The sequence below is a fragment of the Carlito syrichta genome, unplaced genomic scaffold (assembly GCF_000164805.1).
Source record: "Carlito syrichta isolate Samal-C Ts95f unplaced genomic scaffold, Tarsius_syrichta-2.0.1 Scaffold311510, whole genome shotgun sequence".
NCBI classification, from domain to species: Eukaryota; Metazoa; Chordata; class Mammalia; order Primates; family Tarsiidae; genus Carlito; species Carlito syrichta.
This window is the reverse complement of record NW_007255606.1, coordinates 28,713-53,828: the sequence shown is the minus strand read 5'-3', so window position 1 is coordinate 53,828 and position 25,116 is coordinate 28,713. Positions and strand designations below refer to the sequence as shown.

Below are 25,116 nucleotides of genomic sequence, written 5' to 3'. Positions count from 1 at the left end.
GCCCGTGATAAGAAACCTCTGAAAACAGATAGTGGTAATGGTTGGTCAACACTGTTAATGTACTTAATGTCATTGAATTGTATGTTTAAAAATGGTTAAAATGAGTCAGGCTCGGTGGCTCAGCCTGTAATCCTGCACCTTTGGGAGGCTGAGGTGAGTGGATTGCCTGAGCCCACGGGTTCAAGATCCACCTGGGTGGCGAGACCTTATCTCTACAACAAATCAAAAAATCAGCCGGGTGTGGTAGCACATGCCTGTAATTCCGGCTACTTGGAAGGCTGAAGCAGAAGGATCGCCGGAGCCCAGCAGGTCGAGGCTGCAGTGGCAGGAGTGGCCACTGCACTCCAGTCTGGGCAACAGAGTGAGATTCCAACTCAAAAAAAAAAAAAAAAAAAAAAAAAGAGAAACACATTCAGGAGAGTGACTAGAACGTTGCAATGACAACTAGTGTGATGGGTAACAAAGCCTGTCATTACCAGCACCCACATGCTCATCTTTTGGGCACACAGAGACGTCCTATTTTCCAGCCTCCCTCACAGGGAGGTATGGCTATGTGACTGAGTTCTGGCCAGTGGAATGTGGAGGGAATGAAAGCAACCTGGAAGACGATACGACGAAACGAGAAAGCCTCTTAGCCTGAATGTCTGCAGAGTGAGCACACTTCCTCCTGCACTCCCTTGCCCCTGCCCTCTCCATCGCCCTGGCCTTGTGCTAGCTTCCGCCCTCTCCATCACCTGCCCTTTTTCCTAGCTCTCCAACATGCCAGACACAGTTCAGCCTCAGAGGGCCTCTGCCAGGATCTTCTGCTCCTCAGATGCTTCACTGGTTCATTACTTTCTCAAATCTTTCCTCAAATGTCATTTTTCTGTGTGTGTGTGAGACAGGGTCTGGTTCTGTCACCCAGGCTGGAGTGCAGTGGTGTAATAATATGATAATAGTTCGCCACAGTCTCAAATTCCTGGGTTCAAGTGATCCTCTCACCTCAGCCTCCCAAGTATCTAGGACTACAGGTACACACTACCACATCTGACTAATTTTTAATTTTTTTGTAGATACAACCTTGTTACATTGCCCAGGCTGGTCTGGAACTCCTGGCCTCTCAAAGAGCTGGGTGTCATTTCCTTTTTTTGTTGAGTTGGAGTCTCACTCTGTCGCCCAGGCTGGAGGGCAGCGGCACGCTCCTGGCCACTGCAGCCTCGACCTGCTGGGCTCCGGCGATCTTTCCGCCTCAGCCTTCCAAGTAGCTGGAGCTATAGGCGTGCGCTACCACACCTGGCTAATTTTTGATTTACTGTAGAGATGATGTCTCACCAAGTTGCCCAGGTGGATCTCGAACCTGCGGGCTCAGGCAATTCACTCATCTCTGCCTCCCAAAGGCATGGGATTACAGGCTGAGCCACCGAGCCTGGCTTTTTTTATTTTTTGAGTTGGAGTCTCACTCTGTTGCCCAGACTGGAGTGCAGTGGCTGCTTCTGGCCACCGCAGCCTCGACCTGATGGGCTCCGGCAATCCTTCTGCCTCAGCTTTCCAAGTAGCTAGAACTACAGGTGCGCACTACCACACCTGGGTAATTTTGTGATTTATTGTAGAGATGAGGCCTCACCAAGTTGCCCAGGTGGGTCTTGAACCCGCGGGCTCAGGCAATCCACTCACCTCAGCCTCCCAAGGCGTGAGATTACAGGCTGAGCCATGGAGCCTGGCGTTAGGGTGTCATTTCTTACTGAGGCATTACATATAACATTGTGACTGTACTCATACTCTTTGGGCATTCTTTAGCTAAATTTTTCTTGATAACAGTAGTAACTATATTTTAGAAACATATTTATTTATGTCTCCCTCTCAACTAAGATGTTAGTCCCATATATATATGAGGATACATATTTTTGTCGATATTATTAACTGTGCCTAGAACCATGTGTGGCAGAGAGTAAGCATTCCATAAATATATCTTCAATAAGTGTTTGAGTTTATACTAATGTTTTAAAAACTGCAAACTGGCTGGATGTGGTGGCTCACACCTATAATTCCAGCACTTTGGGAGGCTGAGGCGGAAAGAATGTTTGAGTTCGTGAGTTTGAGATCAGCTTGGGCAGCGCAGCAAGACTTTGTCTCTATTTAAAACAAAAAACCGGCCAGGCTTGGTGGCTCAGCGTGCAATCCCAGCACTTTGGGAGGCCGAGGTGAGTGGATTGCCTGAGCCCGTGGGTTCGAGACCCGCCTGGGCAACTTGATGAGACCTCATCTCTACAATAAATAAAAAATTAGCCGGGCATGGTAGCACGTGCCTGTAGTTTCAGCTACTTGGAAGACTGAGCCGGAAGGATCACCGGAGCCCAGCAGGTCGATTCTGCGGTGGTAGGGAGCGTGCCACTGCATTCCAGTCTAAACGACAGAGTGAGACTCCAACTCAAAAAACAAAAACAAACAAAACCCCCCCCCCCAAAATCCTGTGCAAACCAATTTTGTCAAAGGTGTGAAAAAATACTGATTAAATTCATTCATTAACATAAAAACACAGAAGCCTCTGACATGAGAGATGAAGAAACCAGACCCTGACTGCTTCATTTCTACCGGTTCTGGCAGGAGAGATACAGTCACGCAAATTTGTACTGAATGGCAAGTAAAATAACAATGACCAGGGAACAGAAAAGGGGGTCATGGGACTGGAGGAGCGACTGCTGTCACTGAGAAAATGATCAGGGTACATTTGAGAGAAGTCTGAGACAAAGAGAGAACCACAAGGGATTTCGCAATGATAAGTAAAAACAAAAACCGAAAACATGCCGGGTTGAGTGGCTCGCCTGAGCCCATAGGTTCGAGACCCGCCTGGGTAACTTGGCGAGACCTCATCTCTACAATAAATCAAAAAATCAGCTGGGTGTGGTAGTGCATGCTTGTAATTCCGGCTACTCGGAAGGCTGAGGCAGAAGGATCGCCGGAGCCCAGCAAGTTGAGGCTGTGGTGGCTGGGAGCGGCCACTGCATTCCAGTCTGGGTGACAGAATGAGACTCCAACTCAAAAAAAACCCCCCAAAAACAAAAAACAAAACCAACATCAGGCAAGTATGTAGAAAAAGAGCATTCCGGGCAGAAGCAGTATGAACTTTTGTTCACTACTGGCAATTGTCTAAATTGGCACAAACTTGAAGGACAGTAATCTGGTACTGATAAAACCTGTAAATGTGAATACTCTTTTGATTCAAACACAACGATTCCACCTCTAGCAATCAATGCTAGAAAACTCCACATAGTAATATTCATACAAATTAAAACCAAGGATGCTTACTGTAGCAGTTCAGCAAAAAAGAATTGGACAACAACCAGAAAACCTTCACCAGTGCCTTAGATTAATAAATTATGGCACATCAAGACAATGGAGGAAGGGGGTGACAGCTCATACCTATCATCTCAGCATTTTGGGAAACCTAGACCAGAGAGAGGACTGCTTGAGCCAAGGGGTTCAAGACCCGCCTGGGCAACATAGCAAGATCCTGCCTCTACAAAAACTTTAAAAAATTTAAAAACTAGCCAAGTGTGGCAGTGAGCACCTGTAGTCCTGGCTACTGGGGAGGGCTGAGCTGGAAGGAGTATGTGAGGCTAGGTCGAGGCTCCTGTGAGCTGTGACCATGCCACTGCACTTCAGCCTAGGCGATAGAGTGAGACCCAGACTCAAAAAGAAAAAAAAAAAAAAAAAAGACAATGGAAAAAGCCATGTCTCTCTTAAAAGATAGGAGACTTTGTGACTGACAAATACATAAGACACATTGATAAGTGAATAAAAGCAAACTGCAGAACAGTAAGTATCATATAATCCCACTCATGTAAGAGAATCTATAATGTACCCTTAATATACACATACACATACCATCTCACCTGATGAGCACATATAACAAATATTGTACAAAGGTATCTTTGATACCATTTCTATTCACTTTCACCGCACTTGAATTTTTACAATAAGTTACTAATACTTTGGTATAAACAACTCTCTTTCTAAAGTATAACGATTCCCCCCCATCAATCACCTCTTCTGGCAGAGAAGAATGGGGTTTGTCAGAAGTTGCAAGTAGTAAAACTGGAGCAAATGATGGAATATTCTGTAACAATGTGGTAAACGTGGCCTTGAGTGTTGGTCCAACTATCTCCCACCACAAGTGGATATGAGGAACATACACTATGCTGGGCGCAGTTCTCTTAGCTTCACGAATCATCTAGTAAAGAGGGGGAAAAAATCAAATTGTTAGAGAGTCAGCACATTAGCAATGATAGCTCTGGTAGTCAGAACCAACGTTTAACCTCCCAGAATTAATATAAATTAATATAAAGCCCCCAGGTTTTTGTGGGCTTTTTGAGTTGGAGTCTCACTCTCTTGCCCAGGCTGGAGTGCAGTGGCATACTCACCACCATCCAGCAACGACCTGCTGAGTTCTGGCAATCATTTTGTCTCAGCCTTCTGAGTAGACGGAGCTACAGGTGTACGCTACCACGCCCAGCTAATTTTTGATTTATTGTAGAGACGAGGTCTTACCACGTTGCCCAGGCTGGTCTCAAACCCACGGACTCAGGCAATGCACTCGCCTCAGCCTCCCAAAGTGCTGAAACTACAGGCCAGAGCCTGGCCAGCCCCCATGTTTCTACAATGTCTCCCCCAACCCCCGACCTTGTTTTTAAGTGTTGTGTAAAAGTTTTGTTTTTTTGGGAAAACATAATTTGCTTCAAGCAACTAGAAAACAGCTCAAGAGATCTATCTAGAAGACTTTTCTGTCATGGTAAACAAATTAAACAAAAATATACATATAACCATATATAATACATATATAAATACACATTTTTTATTTTTTATTTTTTTGAGTCACAGTCTCACTGTTGCCCAGGCTGGAGTGCAGTAGCATTCTCACAGTCACTGCAGCCTCAAACTGTTGGGCTTAGGCAATCCTTCAACCTTAGCCTTCCAAGGAGCTGGAACTACAGGCATGTGCTACCTCACCCAGCTAATTTTTTTTTTTTCTTGTTGAGATGAGGTCTCACCAAGTTGCCTAGGCTGGTCTCAAACCCGTGGGCTCAGGCAATCCTCTCACCTCAGCCTCCCAAAGTGCTAGGATTATACAGGTGTGAGCCACTGCACCTGGCCACAAGTTATTGTTAAATTAAAACAATTTTAATATCTGAGTACTTACTAAAGAGCAGTCACTGTTTTAAGCACTTTACTCATTTCATTCTTACAACAATCATATGATATAAGTGCTATATTTTGCAAAATGGGAAAACAAAACAGAAATCTCCTAACTTTGTTAAGGTCACATAGATATTAAGGGTGAATCTGGAATTTAAATACACACTCTATAATGACTAAACAATTATGCACAGTTCAATTTTGTAAACCTGAAGTTAGAAATCAGAAAGACGAAACAAAACAAAAAAATAAGGTAATTCTAACTTTTGTCTCTGGAAAACGGCTTTGTCTTCTAACTTACATGTTTGGGTATCAATGAATTACCTGGGCACATGTTTCTTCAGGGGATGAAGCACTAACTCCAAAAAGAACAGGAATGTCCAATGTATATACGGTCAATTTTTCCAAAGCATGAATGACAGCTGGTGCCAAGTGAGAACCCTGCCCAAATCCTGGTTCTCCTACTATCAACATTCTTGGTCGAAAAGATATGGGTTGGCAACAAGCATTTCTGAAATAAATGATTTAATAAGCTATGTTTTAGGGAACAAACAAACAAAACCCCCACAAGTTTAAATGCTTCCCCCAAATGACCAATTATAAACTCTTATTTTTTTGAGTTGGAGTCTCACTCTGTTGCCCAGGCTGGAGCGCAGTGACAGTCACGCATAGTCACTGCAGTCTCGACCTGCTGGGCTCAGGCGATCCTTCTGCTTCCGCCTTCCAAGTAGCTGGAACTACAGGTGCATGCTACCATGGCCAGTTAATCTTCTGATTTTTTGTAGAGACTAGCTCTCAGCAGGTTGCCCAGACTAGTCTCAAACCTGTGGGCTCGGGCAATCTTCTTGCCTCTGCTGCCCAAAGTGCTGGATCACAGGTGTGAGCCACCACGCCTGGCCCAATTTTGAACCTTCGTAAGTCAGAAGGCAATCGTATAGTCAAGGCAATCGTAACAACACAGTTCACATAGTTTCTGGAAAAAACTGACCCCTTGAAAGTATCTTCTTCCTAAAAGCATTTTAGGAATGCTTTCATACAGTCTCATTTCTACTATAGTGACCACTGTAACAACAACAAATATCTGATGCTTCAACGTCAATAAGCAACAGATTGGTTAGCACTTAGGTTTTCAACCACACCTCACTTATTTTTAGGAAATTTACAACCCCAACCCAAAAATGTGCAAGAATATACCTATTCAAATGAAGAAAACTGAAATGCTCTTTTGCCTTATTAAAAGGCTTCTGAGAAAGTCCATTTTCATAAACCAATGGAGCATCATCATCGCTGTATGCCAAGTCACTTTCTAGCAGAGAACAAGAAATGTCTAAAAAACCAAAAAAACCTGTACATTAGCAACTTTTCTGGATTGCAAAGCAAATCTTTAATGCTTCAGCTAGCAAATCAGTACACATCAATGAAAATTTTTTAAATAATCAAAAATATCTGTGCAGATACAAATTAACAGGTAAATATAAAAATGTATCCAAACTTTAAATATATTACATACAAACAATCTGTGGAGTAAATTTCCTTCAAATACCCCAGGTAAAGCATAACCAAATTCTTTTCACGAGACTCTTATACAAAACAATTATCTGGGATGTATAAAACATGTTCTGCTTTACTGATTATAAAAACTAACTTTAACAGTCCGTTTTATACCTGAGTCTACGGCTTTATTTGTTTTGATCTCTGCATGTGGGAATACTCTCTGCAGGGCTTCTAAGATCTTGTGAACAGTGCTTTGCAGGAGGGGTTTCACAATGGCGGGCAGTGCCTGTCCCGGTGACGTCACAGCTCTCTGGGAGGCCGGTACCATCTTTTGCATAGCTACCTCAAAGTCCTTGGCTGAGATACTAATTGAAGAGAGATCCAGCTGCAGTTTCTCACTGGTGGTGTAAATCTGTGGGTAGCGTCGACGCAGAGCACATAAAGCAGCTTCGGCACATATCGATTTAATATCTGCGCCACAGTACCCTGCCCAAAGCAGCCGGGGAAGCGCAGAGAAAACAAGACAGTCAAACAAAGAAAACCACACAACCCCGTTAGCATGGCCATAGTTTAAAAAAAATTAAAAAGCAACCTAACAAAATATTTAAGAGTAACGAGACCAGAGTCTCTTCTACTTAACCTCTATGGTAAGAGCCATCAACAAATTAACGACCTTCTGTGACTGAAACAGACAAGCACTAGCACAGCCTAAGGGCCAAGAGTAAGCGTTTAAAAGTCACAGACTAAGTTCAAATTCCCATTTCTCGTTTGCAGCTCTGATCTCTGGGGGTTCAAACAAGCTCTGCAGCCATTTCTTCATCTGTAAAATGGAGATCATGCTGTCGACTTCACAGGACTGGGGTGAGAAGCATGTGAAAGCATCTGTGTGGATTGCTTAACGGAATGACTAGAAAAGGTCAATATAAGGACAGCTCTGATTACTGACATGCTTGAGCTAGAGCCTCGCTCTGTCGCCCAGGCTAGAGTGCAGCGGCACACGCACAGACACTGCAACCTCAGCCTGCTAGGCTTAGGCAGTCCTTCCGCCTTAGCCCTCAAGAAGCTAAAACTATAGGTGCATGCCACCATGCCCAACTAACTTTCTGATTTATTGTAGAGGCAAGGTCTCGCCAAGCTGGTCTTGAATCTCTGGGCTCAGGCTATCCTCTCACCTCTACCTCCCAAAGTGCTGGGATGATAGGTGTAAGACACCACACCTGGCCAGGACAGTTATTATATTATTACAATAGAATATTGCATTCTATACTATTTTACTATTATTGTCTACCCCTCTCTCAAACTCCCCTCATAGCCAATTTGTAAAGTATCTATTTAATATACAGAATTCTGTGAGAAAACACGAAGAAGATAAAAAATATATATAACTTTGTATTTCTTTAGCTACATCTTTTTCTTTTTTCTAAGTAGGAATTTATTAGGAGACAGGAAAGACCCTGGCAGCGGAAGGGGTCCTGAAAGAGGGTTGCACAGCCACAACTTTTCAAGTGACCTCTTTGAAATAAACGTAGCATTTCTTATAACTGCTAAAGCAATGCTCACCAACGCAGCTCTCCGCCAGCTCCTCTAGAAACCCGCCCAAGGGCCTGGGGTTCCAGTCCCGTGTGTGGATCTTCAGAATCTCTTTTCGAGCCTATGAATACAGACAATTAAGTTTTCACAGCAACAGTAAGTGCCAATGACAAGAATAAGTCTCACATAAGATACTATTGTCTGAAAACATTAAGCAGTCAGTACCTAATACAAGCAGAAATATAAAATAGTGAACACAAGAAAAAACGTATTTTTAAGAGTCTAAGGAACTTGGTTTCGTTAGTAAACAGATTCGCATATCTAGCACTCAAGTTACAGTGACCATGAATGTAAATCAGAGAAATTAATTAACAAAGGGAGTAGCTTTTCATTCTAGTGTACATTAAGTGCTGTTTTTAAGAATACAGAGCGCTCTACCCATATTTTCTTCTCTGGTTCTCAAGATTAAGTAGACTTAAAAAAACTGGGTGGGATGGTTAAGAGGTATTCATAAAAATGCCAAGGCTAATGAACTGGTTAAGGACATTAAGTCACATGTTCTGAAGCAAAACTTACAATATCCAAAGACAATGCTCAAATTGGAAGACATTTAACAGGAATTTTAGGAAGGCATTATCATATTTAAAGAAGAGAACAAATATCTGTCACCATTTGAATTTTTCACTATCAATTACCACTTGACAAGATCATGATACGAAACTCAAGAATTTCCAAATTTTTACTGTACCAAGACTTGTTAATGATAAAAAGCAACACATGCCAGGCTCGGTGGCTCAGCCTGTAATCCCGCACCTTGGGAGGCTGAGGTGAGTGGATTGTCTGGGCCCGCGGGTTCGAGACCTGCCTGGGCAACTTGGTGAGATCTGGGCTTTACAATTAGCTGGGCATGGTAGCGCACACCTGTAGTTCCAGCTACTTGGAAGGATGAGGCGGAAGGATCACCGGAGCCCAGCAGGTCAAAGCTGCGGTGGTTGGGAGTGGCCACTGCACCCCAGTCTGGGTGACAGAGTGAGACTCCAACTCAAAAAAAAAAAGCAACGCATATTTTGTCAAAATCAGAGTGACGTTAAATTCTTACATCTTTATCAGGTAGGCCAAAAAGGAATTCTCTGTCAAAGCGGCCTGGTCTCCGTAAAGCTGGGTCTATAGAATCCAGTCTGTTGGTAGCTCCAATGACCACAATCTCCCCTCTGCTGTCCAATCCATCCATAAGAGCTAGCAGAGTGGAAACAATAGAACTAAATTTAAAAGTGAGAGAGAAGAGATTAACACTATGAACACAGAATATATCATTCAACAATATTTCTTCTTTTGGTAAGATTTGTATATTAAACACGAATGAATCTTCTCAGGTTACTTCACTTTTTCAAATGGATAAAACAAATCTGTAAGGTCACGTGTGGTAGCTCAAGCCGGTAATCCCAGCACTCTGGGAGGCTGAGGTGGGAGGACTGCTTGAAGCCAGGAGTTTGAGACCAACCTGGGCAACACAGAGACTTTGTTTCTTAAAAAACAAAATAAAACAGAAACAAGACTGGGCACGGTGGCTCAAGTCTGTAATCCCTGCACTTTGTGAGGCCGAGGTGAGAGGATTGCCTGAGTTGAGGGGTTCAAGACCAGCCTGGGTAACTTGGTGAGATCTTGGCTCTACAATAAATCAAAAAATTAGCTGGGCATAATAGCGTGTGCCCATAGTTCCAGCTACTTGGAAGACTGAGGCTGAAAGATCGCTTGAGCGCAGCAGGTTGAGGCTGAGGTGGCCATGAGCGTGCCATTGGACTTCAGCCTGGGCAACGGAGTGAGACTCCAACTCAACAAAAACAGTGAAACAACATAACATAATAAATGGCACATGGAAACTGACATCAATGGAAAACAGATGATCTTTAGAAGCCTACAAATGAATCCTGGAAGTCATTTCATAAAGCATAATTTCACAAAGGAAGTCAAGAGTTCCCAAACAATGATACAACACCAAAAAGAAAAAAAAAAAACTGGTAGTATGGAGTAGAAGAAACAGTATCTAAAAATGACAAGATATTCTACTGTATACACATTATTAAAGGATACAAAAATAAAGTAGAATACAAAAAGCATTAAAAATAGGATTTTAATTTCACTTTAACATTTTTATTAGAATAGTAAAATGAGTTCCATATTTTCATCACTCAGCTTCAACACTTATCAGTAGTCCTCTTTTATTTTTTTTAATGTATCTTTATTTCTATTTTTTTTGAGTTTGAGTCTCACTCCATTGCCCAGGCTGGAGGGCAGTGGCACACTCACAGACACCCCAGCATTGACTTGCTGGGCTCCAGCCATCCTTCCAAGTAGCCAGAACTACAAGCCTGCGCTACCATAACTGGCTAATTATTAAACTTATTGTAGAGATGAAGTCTCACCAAGTTGCCCAGGCGGGTCTCGAACCCACAGGCTCAGACAATCCACTCGCCTCGGCCTCCCAAAGTGCTGGGATTACAGGCTGAGCCACCAAGCCCAGTCATCAGTATTCCTTTTATAATGTCTCCATTCAGTCACTTTAAAAAAGAAAAGGAAACAAAACAAAACACAAAACCCCATACACAGTTTAATCCACAAGTATTTCATGAATTTTTTTTTTTTTTTGAGTTGGAGTATCACTTAGTTGCCCAGGCTGGAGTGCAGTGGCACGCTCACAACCACCCTAGTGCTGACCTGCTGGGCACAGGCGAGCCTTCCACTTCAATCTTCCAAGTAGCTGGAACTACAGACGTGTGCTATCAAGCCCGGCTAATTTTTTGATTTACTGTAGAGATGAGGTCTCGCCAAATTGCCTATGCTGGTTTCAAACCCGTGGGCTCAGGCAATCCTCTCATCTCAGCCTCCCAAAGTGCTGGAATTACAGGCTTGAGCCACCGTGCCAGGCTATTTCATCTATTTCTAAGAGATAAGGGCATTTAAAAAACCCCACAATACCCTTACCCCAATGTAAATTAACATAATTCTCTAATATCTAGTATGTAGTTTTCCTGATTGCCCCAAAGTACCTTTTCATGTCTGATTTGTTCGACTCAGTAAAAACAAGTTCCATGTACTGTACATGGTCATCTGTCCCCCGGATCCTTGGGAACTCCCACTGTGACCCTCACTTTTTCCCCTCTGGGCCATTTGTTTGTTGAAGAAACTGGGTCATTCGTCCTGTCCTGTAGAATTTCCTCCCACATTCTAGACTGTGTCACTTGCTTCCTCATGGGGTCACCTCAACTGTCCCTCTATAATTTTTATTTCCTGTAAACTGGCAGCCAGATCTAGATTAACAGACACAGGTCCAACTGTTTGACAGCCGATGTTGTAGGAAGATACCATGTATCTTCTAATGTATCATTGCGGGAGGCATGTGTTAATAACACTAGTTTCCCATTTAAGCTCAATCTGTGGGTTGGGTTTAGGAGGGGTGTTACCAGCTTGCTCCACTCATCATAAATTTCCCTACCAATCTTTTTCCTAACAGCTTGAAAAGTCTTTGATAATTACGTTTAGAGCAAGCACTCGATCTCAGCACGACTGATATTTTGGGCCAGACAACTACTTGTTGTGGAGAGCTGCCCTGTATGTGTGGAGAATGTTTTACAGCTTCTCTGGCCCCCATCCATTAGATCCGAGTAGCCTACCTCAACAGCTGTGACAACCAAAATTGTCTTCGGATATTTGTCCTGGGGTGGAGTGTAGGAAACACCCTTGGTTAAGAACCACAGGTCAGGGTGGGCACAGTAGGTGAAGCCTGTAATCCCAGGATTTAGGGAGGCCAAGGTGAGAGGATTACCTGAGACCAGGGCTTTGAGACTACCCTGGGCAACTTGGCCAGACCTCATCTCTACAATAAATCAAAAAATTAGCCATGTATGGTGACTCGCACCTGTGGTTCCAGCTAACTTAGGCTGAGACAGAAGCACTGCCTGAGCCTAGCAGGTCGAGGCTACAGTGGCTATGAGTGTGCCACTATACTCCAGCCTGGGTGACAGAGGGAGACTCAAAAAACAAACAAAGTCAAGAAAAAAAAAAAACCCACAGGTCTAGATTCACTATTTCATAAGAGGCTGCAAAATGGTGGTTTTCTAAGTCAGTCACTCCTTTTGCATTTATTAGCTGTGACTTTCCTACAGAGAACTACATTGCTTCCTCAACCACGGAATTACTGAACTGCACAGGTCAGGAAGAAATGGTGGTTTTCTAAGTCAGTCATTCCTTTTGCATTTATTAGCTGTGACTTTCCTACACAGAACTACATTGCTTCCTCAACCACGGAATTACTGAACTGCACAGGTCAGGAAGAAATGTTCAACTCTTTCCCATTTTCAATTTTCAGAGTAACAAGTCACGACTTAGAACCTTTGAGAAGCCAATTAACATAAAAAAAAAAAAAAAAAATCGAGCCGGGTTCAGTGGCTCAGCCTGTAATCCCGCGCTTTTGGGAGGCTGAGGTGAGTGGATTGCCTGAGCCCGCGGGTTCGAGACCCGACTGGGCAACTTGGCAAGACCTCATCTCTACAATAAATAATAAAAAAAAATCAGCCGGGAGTGGTAGCGCACGCCTGTAATTCCGGCTACTGGGAAGGCTGAGGCAGAAGGATCGCCGGAGCCCAGCAGGTCGAGGTTGCGGTGGCCGGGAGCGGCCACTGCACTCCAATCTGGGCGACAGAGTGAGACTCCAACCCTCCCAAAAAAAATCGACCATCATTAAAAACTGATCGTTTTCAGGTGCAGTGGCGCACACCTATAATCCCAGTACTTCGGGAGGCAGAGGTAGGAGGACTGTTTTAGCCCAGGAGTTCGAGACCAGCCTAGAAGACAAAGTGAGGCCTTGACTCTTTTTTTTTTTTTTTGATTTTGAGTCTCACTCTGTCGCCCAGACTGGAGTGCAGTGGCCGCGCCCAGTCACCGCAGCCTCGACCTGCTGGGCTCCGGCAATCCTCCCGCCTCAGCCTTCCCAGTAGCCGGAATTACAGGCGCACGCTACCACGCCCGGCTAACTTTTTTTGATTTATTGTAGAGATGAGGTCTCGCTGCCCAGGTGGGTCTCGAACCCGCGGGCTCAGGCAATCCACTCACTTCAACCTCCCAAAGGCGCGGGATTACAGGCTGAGCCACCGAGCCCGGCTGGCCTTCACTATTAAAAAAAAAAAAAAAAAAAAAAAAGAGCTGGGTTTGGTGGCACACACCTGGAGTCCCAGCTATTCAGGAGGCTGAGGTGAAAGGACTGCCTGAGACCAAGAGGTAGAGGCTGAGGTTAGCTGTGATTGCATCACTGCACTCTAGCCTGGACAACAGAGTGAGAGTCCCTGACCCACTTTAAAACAAACAAAAAACCCTTATAATCTTACGTATTTGATGCATTTCAATCTACTGTGAGCATTATTTTTGATGCTCAAATTATCTGATCTTTTGCCTGTGAGAGTCCCTTCAAAACAGGCTTCTAAGTCATTGTAACATGATTCCGACATTCTTGGACTGCATTCTTGCTTTCAGGTGTTACGAGATGGTCCAGGCTTATCTGGCTTGTGCCCTGCTCCTGTGCTGTTATCTGCCATCTCTCCTGAGTCCTAGCATTGAGAGATCACAGACAGGGGACTATGGATCCTCAGTGCTATTAGACTGTGGTTGTTTCCAGACCTTTCTAAGTGTCCAGAATTAAGGATTCTTAAGAAAAAAAAAAAAATCATGAGCTCATGTTGGTACTTCCAATTCAAAGTTAAGATTTTAGGGTTTTAATTTGACTTTATTTTATATTTATATCCTCTTTCTTTTAAGCTGAAAATATTATTTCCTAATGATATTCATGTAATTGCTTCTTTGCATTACTCTACAATATTATTAGGTGAATATAGTTTAATAATCTTCAATGTACTAAATTCTAGAAAAGCTTAATTTAACACAAATATTTACTCTTACTCTGTCAGAACTTTAAAAAAGAAACTTGAATACTGCATTTCTCTTAAAAATGCACCCAGCCTGGGCAACTTGGTGAGACCTCATCTCTACAATAAATTTAAAAAAAAAAAATAGCCAAGCGTGGTAGCTCGTGCCTGTAGCTCCAGCTACTTGGAAGGCTGAGACAGAAGGATCACCAGAGTCCAGCAGGTTGATGCTGGGGTGGCCATGAGCATACCTTTGTACTTCAGCCTGGATGATGGAGTGAGACACTGACTCAAAAAAAAAAAAAAAAAAGAAAAAAAGCATATATTTGGCTGGGGATGGTGGCTTACATCTATAATCTCAGCACTTTGGGAGGCAAAAGTGAAAGGACTGTCTGAGTCCATGGGTTTGAGACCAGCTTGGGCAACCTGGAGGGACCCCATCTCTACAATAATAAAAAATTAGCCAGGTGTAGTGGCACGTGCCTGTAGTTCCAGCTACTTGGAAAGATGAGGTAGAAGGATCACCTGAACCCAGCTACAGTGGCTGTGAGCTGGCATTGCACTCCAGCCTGGGCAACAGAGTGAGATTCTGACTCAAAATAAATAAATAAGTAAAAAACAAACAAATATTTGAGATGGCATAATTTTGCATGCTACAATTATTCTACAATTTTTTTCTTGCTAAAACTCCTATAATACCTTTAGAACTGTCCCAAAATAAAGTACTCAAGTGAGCATAGTGTGGCTGATAATGAACCATGTCATATACAAAGTTTGTATACTTACTAGTAGACATTCACAGATAAAACGATTTCTATCACAGTACTTAGTACATATTTTATTTTACTCAGAGCAGTAAATGAAGCTGTCTGTCATCAACTGGAAAAGGCCACTAGAGCACGTAAGTATTGCTGGATGTCAGGACAGTCAAGACTGACCTGTCAGCCACACACTGCGCCTTGTCACCCTTCTATACCATCTATACCGTATGAAGCAATGCTGGCACACACAAAGGCATGCCGGTATTTCCTTTAGGTACCCCCGGATAACTAGCAGTTCACCTGATTCGTGAGACCATCTGAACAGAAGCTCTGGGAACCTGAAGATGACCTGGGGCTAAAAGTAACTGAGATTCAAGTTGGAATCACAGCACTAGGACAAGTGCTCCTGTGGATAAGCAACTATTCATGGGGTGCAGTTATTTCTACCTTTATTAGAATGAGGAGGTAGGGCCCACATTAGAATCTTAAGCTAGGAGTAATGTCCTAAGTTATGTTTTGTTTAGCCCAGGCAATGTCTTAAAAGCATCCAAGTTGGTTGGCAAAACTTGATGTATTTAACATAAAACTTGAAGAAAAAGGTAGATTTTTCAAGTCTGGATCACAAAAAAGTTGGAGCAAAAAAAAAAAAAAAAAAAAAAAAAAATTCCCTGGCCCTGTTCTCGTGATAGGACACTCAGTCACACTCCCCCACCAGCACCACTCTCCCACTGGCCTGCCTCACCTCACTGACCTGCGGACATCTGTCTTTATCATGAGTTCAATCTTCTCTGACCAGTATTTTTTTTTTTTTTTGAGTTGGAGTCTCACTCCGTCGCCCAGGATGGAGTGCAGTGGCACACTCATGGCCACCCCAGCCTCGATTTGCTGAGCTCCAGCGATCCTTCCGCCTCAGCCTTCCAAGTAGCCAGAACTACAAGTCCACGCTACCGCATCCGGCTAATTTTTTATTTATTGAAGAGAAGAGGTCTCACCAAGTTGTCTGGGCTTGTCTCGAACCTGCAGGCACAGGCAATCCACTTGCCTCGGCCTCCCAAAGTGTTGGGATTACAGGCTGAGTTACTGAGCCCAGTCATGACCAAGATTTTTAAACCATGCCTTAGAACACCCTGACACTCAGAACAGTTTCACAGTTTCTTTTTGTACTATGTGTTGGGGTTCTACTATCAAAAATGGGAACTGCTAGCTTAAAAAGTTTCTTTCACTGTTTAATATTTTATCTCTCATATACATCAACAGAGCTCAGAATAAAGGCTGAAACGCTAACAAGCAATTTTTACCTGTGAATTTGATCTTGCCTGCTTGACCGAACTGGAGCCAGACCATCGATTTCATCAAAGAAAATAATTGATGGGCGCATCTGGTAAGCCTAGAAAGCAGGTTCAGTGGTAGCATGTTATCATAAAAAGCCTCAAAGACGACTTACCAAAAACCATTTTCATTCACACTTGTTTACCGGCACTTACAAATATTTATAAAGTGTAAATTTAAATGCAATTTCTATGAATTGTGTTTTAAGAATTCACACTAAACTATAATGAAATACAGTTTAATTTTTAATTGCATTTTCTTTTCTTTTTTTAGTTGGAGTCTCACTCTGTTGCCCAGGCTGGAGTGCAGTGGCACACTCACAGATCAGGCAATCCTTCTGCCTCAGCCTTCCAAGTAGCTAACTACAGGTGAGTGCCACCACTCCCTGCTAATTTTTTGGAGAGACACAAGGCCTCGCCAAATTGCCCAGGCTGGTCTCGAACCACTCACTGAGCTCAGGCAATCCTCTCATTTCAGCCTCCCGAAGGCCTGGGATTACAGGCTTGAGTCACCACACACAGCCTTATTTGCAATTTCAACTAGAAGTATTCAAGATACAGAGGGTGCCAAACAAATGTATACATATTTTTAAAAATGAAAAAAATTATATTAAAATTGTAATACTCAATACGATAAAAAAACATGAATACAAGTCACGTTTGACTTCTTCAATCATAAGAGGTGCTCAAAGTGGTTTCCATCAGCATCCAGATACTTTTTTTTTGAGTTGGAGTCTCACTCTGTCGCCCAGATTGGAGTGCAGTGGCCACTCCCGGTCACTGCAGCATCGACCCGTTGGGCTCCGGCGATCCTTCTGCCTCAGCCTTCCAAGTAGCTGGAACTACAGGAACGTGCTACCACGCCCAGCTAATTTTTTTTGATTTATCGTAGAGATGAGGTCTCGCCAAGTTGCCCAGGCAGGTCTCAAACTCGCGGGCTCAGGCAATTCACTCACCTCGGCCTCCCAAAGCGCGGGATTGCAGGCTGAGCCACCGAGCCCGGCCCAGACACTTCTGATTGTGGCGAACTACTGCAGGGTTTGTTGCTGGGTGAGGCCTCCCGGCTCTTCCCTCGTGCACATCACACACAGCACCATGTGCCTCAAACTTATCACTAATGCGTGCAGTTGTCAGGAGTGCTGGAGGCTCTGGTGACTAGTCACATCTCCAAAGTTGTCGTACTTCCACAAGGTTCATGAATACCACTTCAAAACAGTCTTGCCTCCTCGAAAGACAACTGTTTCCCATTTTCTTTGACTGTGCTATCTGTTGTGTGGTGATGCTAGCATTCATTTGACTAATGCCATCTTTTGAGTGAACGTCATACTACACACTGCTACCATTAATTCAATTTAACTTTGAAAAGTAATATATAAATAATATTGCATAAAATGTGTATATACTTTTTGGGACACACTAGGTACGTATTTCACTGGTAATACACCTTAGATTTCATATAACTATAGCTCCTGACACATATACACCTATTAAGGATTACTATGGAAACAGGACAAAGAACAGAAGACAATGACATAGTCTTTTTCCATGTCAGAACGGAGAAACACTATTTAGCAACATGTCGTAGTTTTTATGTATTTGAGTAAACATTAAAAAAAAAAAAGAGCTGGGCCTGTTGGCTCAGCCTGTAATCCCGCGCTTTGGGAGGCTGAGGTGAGTAGATTGCCTAAGCCCGCGGGTTTGGGACCCGCCCGGGCAATTTGGCGAGACCTCATCTCTACAATAAATAAAAAAAAATTAGCCGGGCGTGGTAGTGTCCGCCTGTAATTCCGGCTACTCAGAAGGCTGAGGTGGAAGGATCGCCGGAGCCCAGCAGGTTGAGGCTGTGGTGGCCGGGAGCAGCCACTGCATTCCAGTCTAAGTGACAGAGTGAGACTCCAACTCCAACTCCAAAAAAAAAAAAAGAACCTCAGAGAATTCCAAAAGGAGTAAGTTTAAGAGCATCTGCGGCAATATTCCTAGACAGAGCAGAAGGCATGATCTCAACAAGTGCTGCCCATCCACTGTGAGATATGAAAGTGAAACCTACTGTAGGGCAGTTCATCTTCAACTCCCGTACTGAGACATAATTCATCACTCTCTTTCTAAATATGACGCTACCACTCCCTCTCTAGGTATGAGACCTAAGATCCATTTGTTCCTTTCCCTTCTTATTATACAACTGTTCACCATAGGCCAGTGTTATCTTGACATACAGAGAGAATAGTCTAGAAAGATTACATATTTGGTCTAATTCTTCTGAGTTTACTTCTACAAAAAGTGACGAAATGTAAGATTTATATTCTTCTTACAGACATACAGAGATAACAGAACTGTAAGTACATTTTAATATCATACCTGATCAAACAGCAATCGTAGCTGTCTTTCAGATTCCCCTACCCATTTACTTAGACAATCAGCACCTTTCCTCATGAAAAACGCCACTCTTTTATCCCCTTGACTGCACTCATTGGCCAGCGCTCTAGCAACCAGGGTCTTTCCAGTTCCAGGTGGACCATAAAACAAACAACCTCTGTAAAGTAAGACGTTAAATATTTCAGTACTACATTTACAAAGCACACGATTTAGACAAAAATTAGACACCAATTTCATGATCACTTAGTGACTAAAAAGATACAAGACAAATGAAATACCGTATAGTTTCATGCCACAAAGCACAATTTAAAACCTAATGTTTAACTGTGATTTATGGTATATTATTTTTATGATGAGAAAAACAGTTCACTAATTTTAAAAAGTTTATGTATTTTTATTTGAGTTGACTGTCTTACTCTGTTGCCCAGGCTAGAGTGCAGTGGCACAGTTATGGCTCACCACAGCCTCACACTCTGGAACTCAGGCAATCCTTCTGCCTCAGACTCTTTAGTAGCTGGGACTACAGGCATATGCCACCATGCCTCGCTAAATTTTTTTTTTTGTAGAGACGAGGTCTCACTATGCTGCCCAGGCTGGTCTCCAACTCTTGGGCTCAAGCAATCCTCTCACCACTGCTTCCCAAAGTGCTGGGATTATATGAGTGAGCCACCACACCCAGGCCGAAAAGTGTATTTAAATCACTGTTTCCACATGGGTAATTCAGACAGAGAAGTTATATAATGAAAAAGGAATCAGAGACTAAGGCTCAAAAATGGGTTAAAAAGTAAGACATAAGAGCCAAAAGAAGCAATAGGAGCACAGAACAGATTTTGACTAAAATTAAAAATATAATTAATTACCTTGGAGGTTGAATTTTGAATTTTTCAAAGACTTCTGGATAAAGTAATGGAAACACCACCATCTCTTTTAGAGCAGCAATATGATTGGACAGGCCACCAACACTATCAAATCGTACCTAGTAATGAAAGTGAACACTAACATGCTTAGATTTGGAATCCAAATTAAAATGTCACCCCATATGTAAACTATACCAAACCATACACAATCAAATGAATAATACTATTTTAGCTGTGACCTGAAAAAAACTTAAAAGAAAAAGTTTGTAATTGTTAAAGTTTCTGATTTTAAAAAAATTACTGGTCTCTTTTTCAACTTTAAACTAAAGAACAATAGTGTCATTCAAGCATATGTCCCAAAACAGTACTCACTGAGGAATCTAGGTGCATTGGGTCAACATCAGCAAGGCTTGCTCCAATTTTCATTCGATCTTTATAAATGCCTTTTAATTCGTCTTTCCGAAAATTTAGCGGGAGGCACCTATTTAAAAGATTAAAAAAAAAAAAATACACTGATCAACTCAGCCTCCTTCCCAGATTCCGTGTTCAAATATAAACATTTTTCTGAAGAATGAAAAAAATATTTTTTATTTGTAATCTGGGTCTCACTCTGTCGCACAGGCTGGAGTGCAGTGGAATGATCACAGTTCATTGCAGCCTCGACTTCCTGAGCTCAAGTGATCCTTCCACCTCAAGCCTCCTGAGTAGTTGGGACCGAGTTATGTTACCATGTTACCTAGGTTAGTCTTTTTTTTTGTTTGGAGTTGGAGTCTCACTCTACCGCCCAGGCTGGAGTGCAGTGGCACACTCACAGGCACCCCAGCGTCGACCTTCTGGGCTCTAGCGACCCTTCCACTTCAGCCTTCCAAGTAGCCAGAACTACAGGCACATGCTACCACACCTGGCTAATTTTTTATTTATTGTAGAGATGAGGTCTGGCCAAGTTGCCGGGGTTGGTCTTGAACCCACAGGCTCAGGCAATCAATTCGCCTCAGCCTCCCTGAGCCAGACTGAGCCACCAAGCCTGGCCTAGGCTAGGCTTGAACTCCTGGGCTCAAGCAATCCTCCCATCTGTCTCCCAAGTGCTAGAATTACATGCATGAGCTACCACACCAGCCAGGAAAAAAAAAATTTAAATTTCAACTGGAGCAATCTTGATATTAGGCAATTCAATACTTTTATCTTCTTTATAGATTCAGAACTTAAGAGTTAGAAATATTTAAATTTGAAAATATTATTAAGAAAATACACTCAAATGAAAATATCAGGCTATCGAGACACCACAAATACCAGAGTAGAGAATTCAGACACTACCAACATACGTGATGATGGATGTGATTAATACAGTCTTCGCTATTTGTAGAGACTGTTTTGAGTGCTCCATGCATTAAGTAATCACTAAATCCTCACAACAGTCTTATGAAGTAAGTATATTTTCCCCATTTTAAAAGACAACCAAGACATTGAAAGATGAACTAATTTGCCCAAGGTCACTTAACTAGTAAATGGCAGAGCCAGGAATAAAATACAAGCAGTCTGTCTCCGGATCTGTAACAAACTCTACTATAATACCTCTCAGTGAAATATCTGTAAATATTTCAAAAACAGTTATGGTAGATTACAAAGAATATACGTAGAAGAACCTACTTATTATACATGGAAAAGTGAAAAGTGCTTATGTCAGAAGGAGATACGTGTACCAATGTCAACTGAAGAATAATTACTACGACTGAATACAGGTAAAAGCACATCATGTTAGACAGGCATGAAGGCATGTGCCTGTGGTTCCAGCTACTTGTAAGGCTGAGGCAGAAGAATCACCTTAGTCTACAACTCAAAACAAAAACAAACAAACAAAAAAATGCCATGCTCACCCTAAATGACAATTTCCACTACTCCCAAACTCCACAAGAAATGCATCCTGTGGAATCTAAGATAGAGCAGTACTCAATTGCTGCTTCTTTTTTTTGAGTTGGAATCTCTGTTGCCCAGGCTGGAGTGCAGCAGCACACTCACGGCCACCGCAGCCTTGACCTGCTGGGCTCAGGTGATCCTTCCGCCTCAGCCTTCCAAGTAGCTGGAACTACAGGTACACGCCACCACGTCCAGTTAATTTTTTGATTTATTATACAGAGTGGGTCTCATGAAGTTGCCCAGGTTGGTCTCGAACCTGCAGGCTCAGGCAATTCTCTCACTCGGGCCTCCCAAAGTGATAGGATTATAGGTGTGAGCCACCATGCCCAGCCAATTGCTGCTTCTTAAAGGTATTTCTTAAAAGTTATTGAAAAAATATATAACTGCATAATATAAAATACACAACATTAGATGCACATTTCTAAGAACGAAGGCAAAGAAAAATTCAAGTAGCCCAAGTAGATAACTTTTAGATGATCAAACTCACTGCTGTCCAGCAGACATAAAATTCAAGCCACAGATGTAATTTAAAATTTTCTAGCCAGGCTCGGTGGCTCGCCTGTAATCCCACGCTCTGGGAAGCCGAGGTGAGTTAATTGCCTGAGCCTGTGGGTTCAAGACCTGCCTGGGCAACTTGGTGAGACCTCATCTCTATAATAAATCAAAAAATTAGCCGAGTGTAGTGTGCGCCTGTAATTCCAGCTACTTGGAAGACTGAGGCGAAAGGATTGCTGGAGCCCAGCAGGTCGAGCTGTGGTGGCAGGGAGCAGTCACTGCACTCCAGTCTGGGCGACAGAGTGAGACTCCAACTCAAAAAACAAAAAAATAAAATAAAATTTTCTGTTAGCCACATTAGACAAAAAAGTGGAATATGTTTTATTTATCTTAATATATTCAAAGCATTATTATTTCAACAGTTATTTTTAAAAATTGAGATATTTAAAATTCTTTTTTTGGTCTCAGTAAGAAATGTATTATTGGCTGGGCTCGGTGGCTCAGCCTGTCATCCCAGCACTTTCAAGGTGAGTGGATTGCCTGAGCCCATGGGTTCAAGATCAGCCTGGGCAACTTGGTGAGACTTCGTCTCTACAATAAAGAAAGAATTAGCTGGGCATGGTAGTGTGCTCAGTTGCGACTACTTGGAAGGTTGAGGCAGAGGGATCACTGGAGCTCAGCAGGTCGACACTGGGGTGGCCGTGAGCGTGCCATGACACTCCAGCCTGGGTGACAGAGTGAGACTTGAACTCAAAAAAAAAAAAGAATGTATTATTACAGGCAGAAAAAAAAATATATGAAATGAAAAAAACAGTTATTTCTTCAAGTCACTGTTCCCCAAGCACCATTTTGAGCTACAGAATTAATGGTGTGGGCTATGTAACGATGTTCTAACCTATTTTGTTTCAATTGTAGACACCAGTATTTCTAACAAAACAGCATTCTGACTTACACATGAACCTGCTTTACAACTTTTTAATGAGCCAGGCTGTAGCTAATCCCAACTTATTCTGTTTTTCTCTTCACTTTAGTAAAAAGATAGCTGGCAGTTTTAAAACAGCATCAACACTTACCTACTGATAGCTCTACTACGGCTTCTTTTTCTCCGCCTCTCAAAGTGTTCATCTTCAGAAGAGGAAGAGGAAGTAGAATCACTACTGTGGATGGCATGCCTTCGTCTAAAGTAGAGAAGAGAATGGAAGTCATGAAACGAGAATGAAGGAAACACAAGGCGTAAGACGCACGGACCAGAAAGACCTCATGATCAAAAGGCTCATCATAAAACTAACACATTTGCTTATCCACTAATATAAGTTTTGCTGGTTGACTCTTTTAAAGAGAACAGAAGACTTAAATAAGTGGGAGGAAAGGGGAAAAAAAAAGACAGGAGGCTGTGGTAGAGCTGAACATCAAATGCTCAAGAAGACAGAAGACAGTTCAGGCAATGTAACTTTTTAGTCTTGACAATATCAGTTATTCTCAGAGAAAGGTGGGATCAAGAGGGCATTAGCATATTTGGAACTATAATTTGAAAAACTATTTTTGGCCGGGCTTGGTGGCTCACCCTGTAATCCCACGCTTTGGGAGGCCGAGATGAATGAATTGCCTGAGCCTGCAGGTTCGAGACCCGCCTGCGCAACTTGGTAAGACCTCATCTCCACAATAAATCAAAAGATTAGCTGGGCATGGTAGTGCGCACTTGTAGTTCCAGCTACTCGGAAGGCTGAGGTGGAACGATCACTGGAGCCCAGCAGGTCGAGGCTGCGGTGGCCGGGAGTGACCACTACACTCCAGTCTGGGTGGCAGAATGAGACTCCAGCTCAAAAAATAAAAATAAAAATAAAAAAATAAAGAAAAACAATACTATCAAGTTCTGAGACTTAAATAAGCATCTTAAATAAGATGCTGCCCGTAATCCCAGCATTTTGGAAGATGGAGGTGAGAGAACTGCCTGAGTCCAGGGGTTTGAGATCAGCCTGGGCGACTTGGCGAGACCTCATCTCTACAACAAATAAAAAAAAAAAAAAAAAGGGCACATCTGTAGTTCCAGTTACTTGGAAGACTGAAGTGAATCGAAAGGATCTCCTGAACCCAGCGGGTTGAGGCTACAGTGGCCATGAGTGTACCACTGCACTCCAGTCTGGGTGACAGAGTAAGAGTCCAACACACACACACACACACAACCCAAAAAACAAAAACAAAATAAACAAATAAATAAGATGCCAAGTGTTAAATGTATACAAAAAAATTTTAATCACTTCCAATTGGGCAAAAGATATGAACAGACACTTCTCAAATGAAGACACACAGGAGCCAACAGACACATGAAAAAATGGTCAGCCTCACTAATCATCCAAGAAATGCAAATCAAAACCATACTGCGATACCACCTAACTCCAGTCAGGATGGCCATCATTAACAGCTCAAAAAACAACAGATGCTGGAGAGGCTGTAGGGAAAAGGAAATGCTTCCACACTGTCGGTGGGTGCATAAGTTAGCACAGCCTCAGTGGAAAAGTGTGGCAATTTCTACAAGACCTAAAAACTGATCTTCCATATGACCCAGCAATCCCTCTTTTAGGAATATACCCAGCAGAGTACAGGTCATTCTACAAGAAAGATGCCAACACACACATTTATTGCAGCACTCTTCACAGCAGCAAAAACATGGAACCAACCATGCTGTCCACCGAAAGTGGATTGCATAAAAAAAAAGTGGTACGTATACACGATGGAATATTATGCAACCATAAAGGAGGACACAATTATGGACTTGGCAACAACTTGGATGGATTTAGAGTCTATCATACTCAGTGATCGATCACTGAAACAAAAAACTGAGTACTGCATGTTCTCACTCATAAGCAGACCCTGAACACTCATCATCATACTTTATTTACTTAGTCAGTTTCTGGGTTGGAGTCTCACTGTCACCCAGGCTGGAGTACAGTGGCATGCTCACAGCCACCACAGTCTTGACCTGCTGGGTTCAGGTGCTCCTTCAGCCTCAGTCTTCCAAGTAATCGGAACTATAGACAAGTGCAACTACACCCAGCTAATTTTGTGATTTATTGTAGAGATGAGGTCTCGCCAAGTTGCCCAGGCTGGTCTCGAACCCGTGGGCTCTGGCAATCCTCTGACTTCTATGTCCCAAAGTGCTGGGATTATATGTGAGCCACCGCACCCTTTAAAAAGGGGATTAGCCAGGCTCAGTGGCTTAGCCTGTAATCTCACGCCTTTGGGAGGCTGAGGTGAGTGGATTGCCTGAGCCCGCGGG

General features: G+C 42.8%; 1 protein-coding gene across 1 annotated transcript in view; it reads right to left on the bottom strand.

Moving 5' to 3' along the window:
• Window positions 1-25,116, bottom strand: part of ATAD2 (ATPase family, AAA domain containing 2) — a 68,167-nt gene that overhangs the window by 24,278 nt on the left and 18,773 nt on the right. Inside the window, exons 8-18 of the mRNA XM_021717916.1 lie at window positions 22,913-23,017; window positions 19,803-19,911; window positions 19,434-19,549; window positions 18,556-18,730; window positions 16,171-16,259; window positions 9,296-9,455; window positions 8,227-8,317; window positions 6,838-7,152; window positions 6,367-6,499; window positions 5,497-5,683; window positions 4,025-4,210 (exon numbers count right to left, since the gene is read on the bottom strand). Coding sequence (XP_021573591.1) covers window positions 4,025-4,210; window positions 5,497-5,683; window positions 6,367-6,499; window positions 6,838-7,152; window positions 8,227-8,317; window positions 9,296-9,455; window positions 16,171-16,259; window positions 18,556-18,730; window positions 19,434-19,549; window positions 19,803-19,911; window positions 22,913-23,017 — 1,666 coding nt within the window. The remainder of the gene's footprint in view (window positions 1-4,024; window positions 4,211-5,496; window positions 5,684-6,366; window positions 6,500-6,837; window positions 7,153-8,226; window positions 8,318-9,295; window positions 9,456-16,170; window positions 16,260-18,555; window positions 18,731-19,433; window positions 19,550-19,802; window positions 19,912-22,912; window positions 23,018-25,116) is intronic.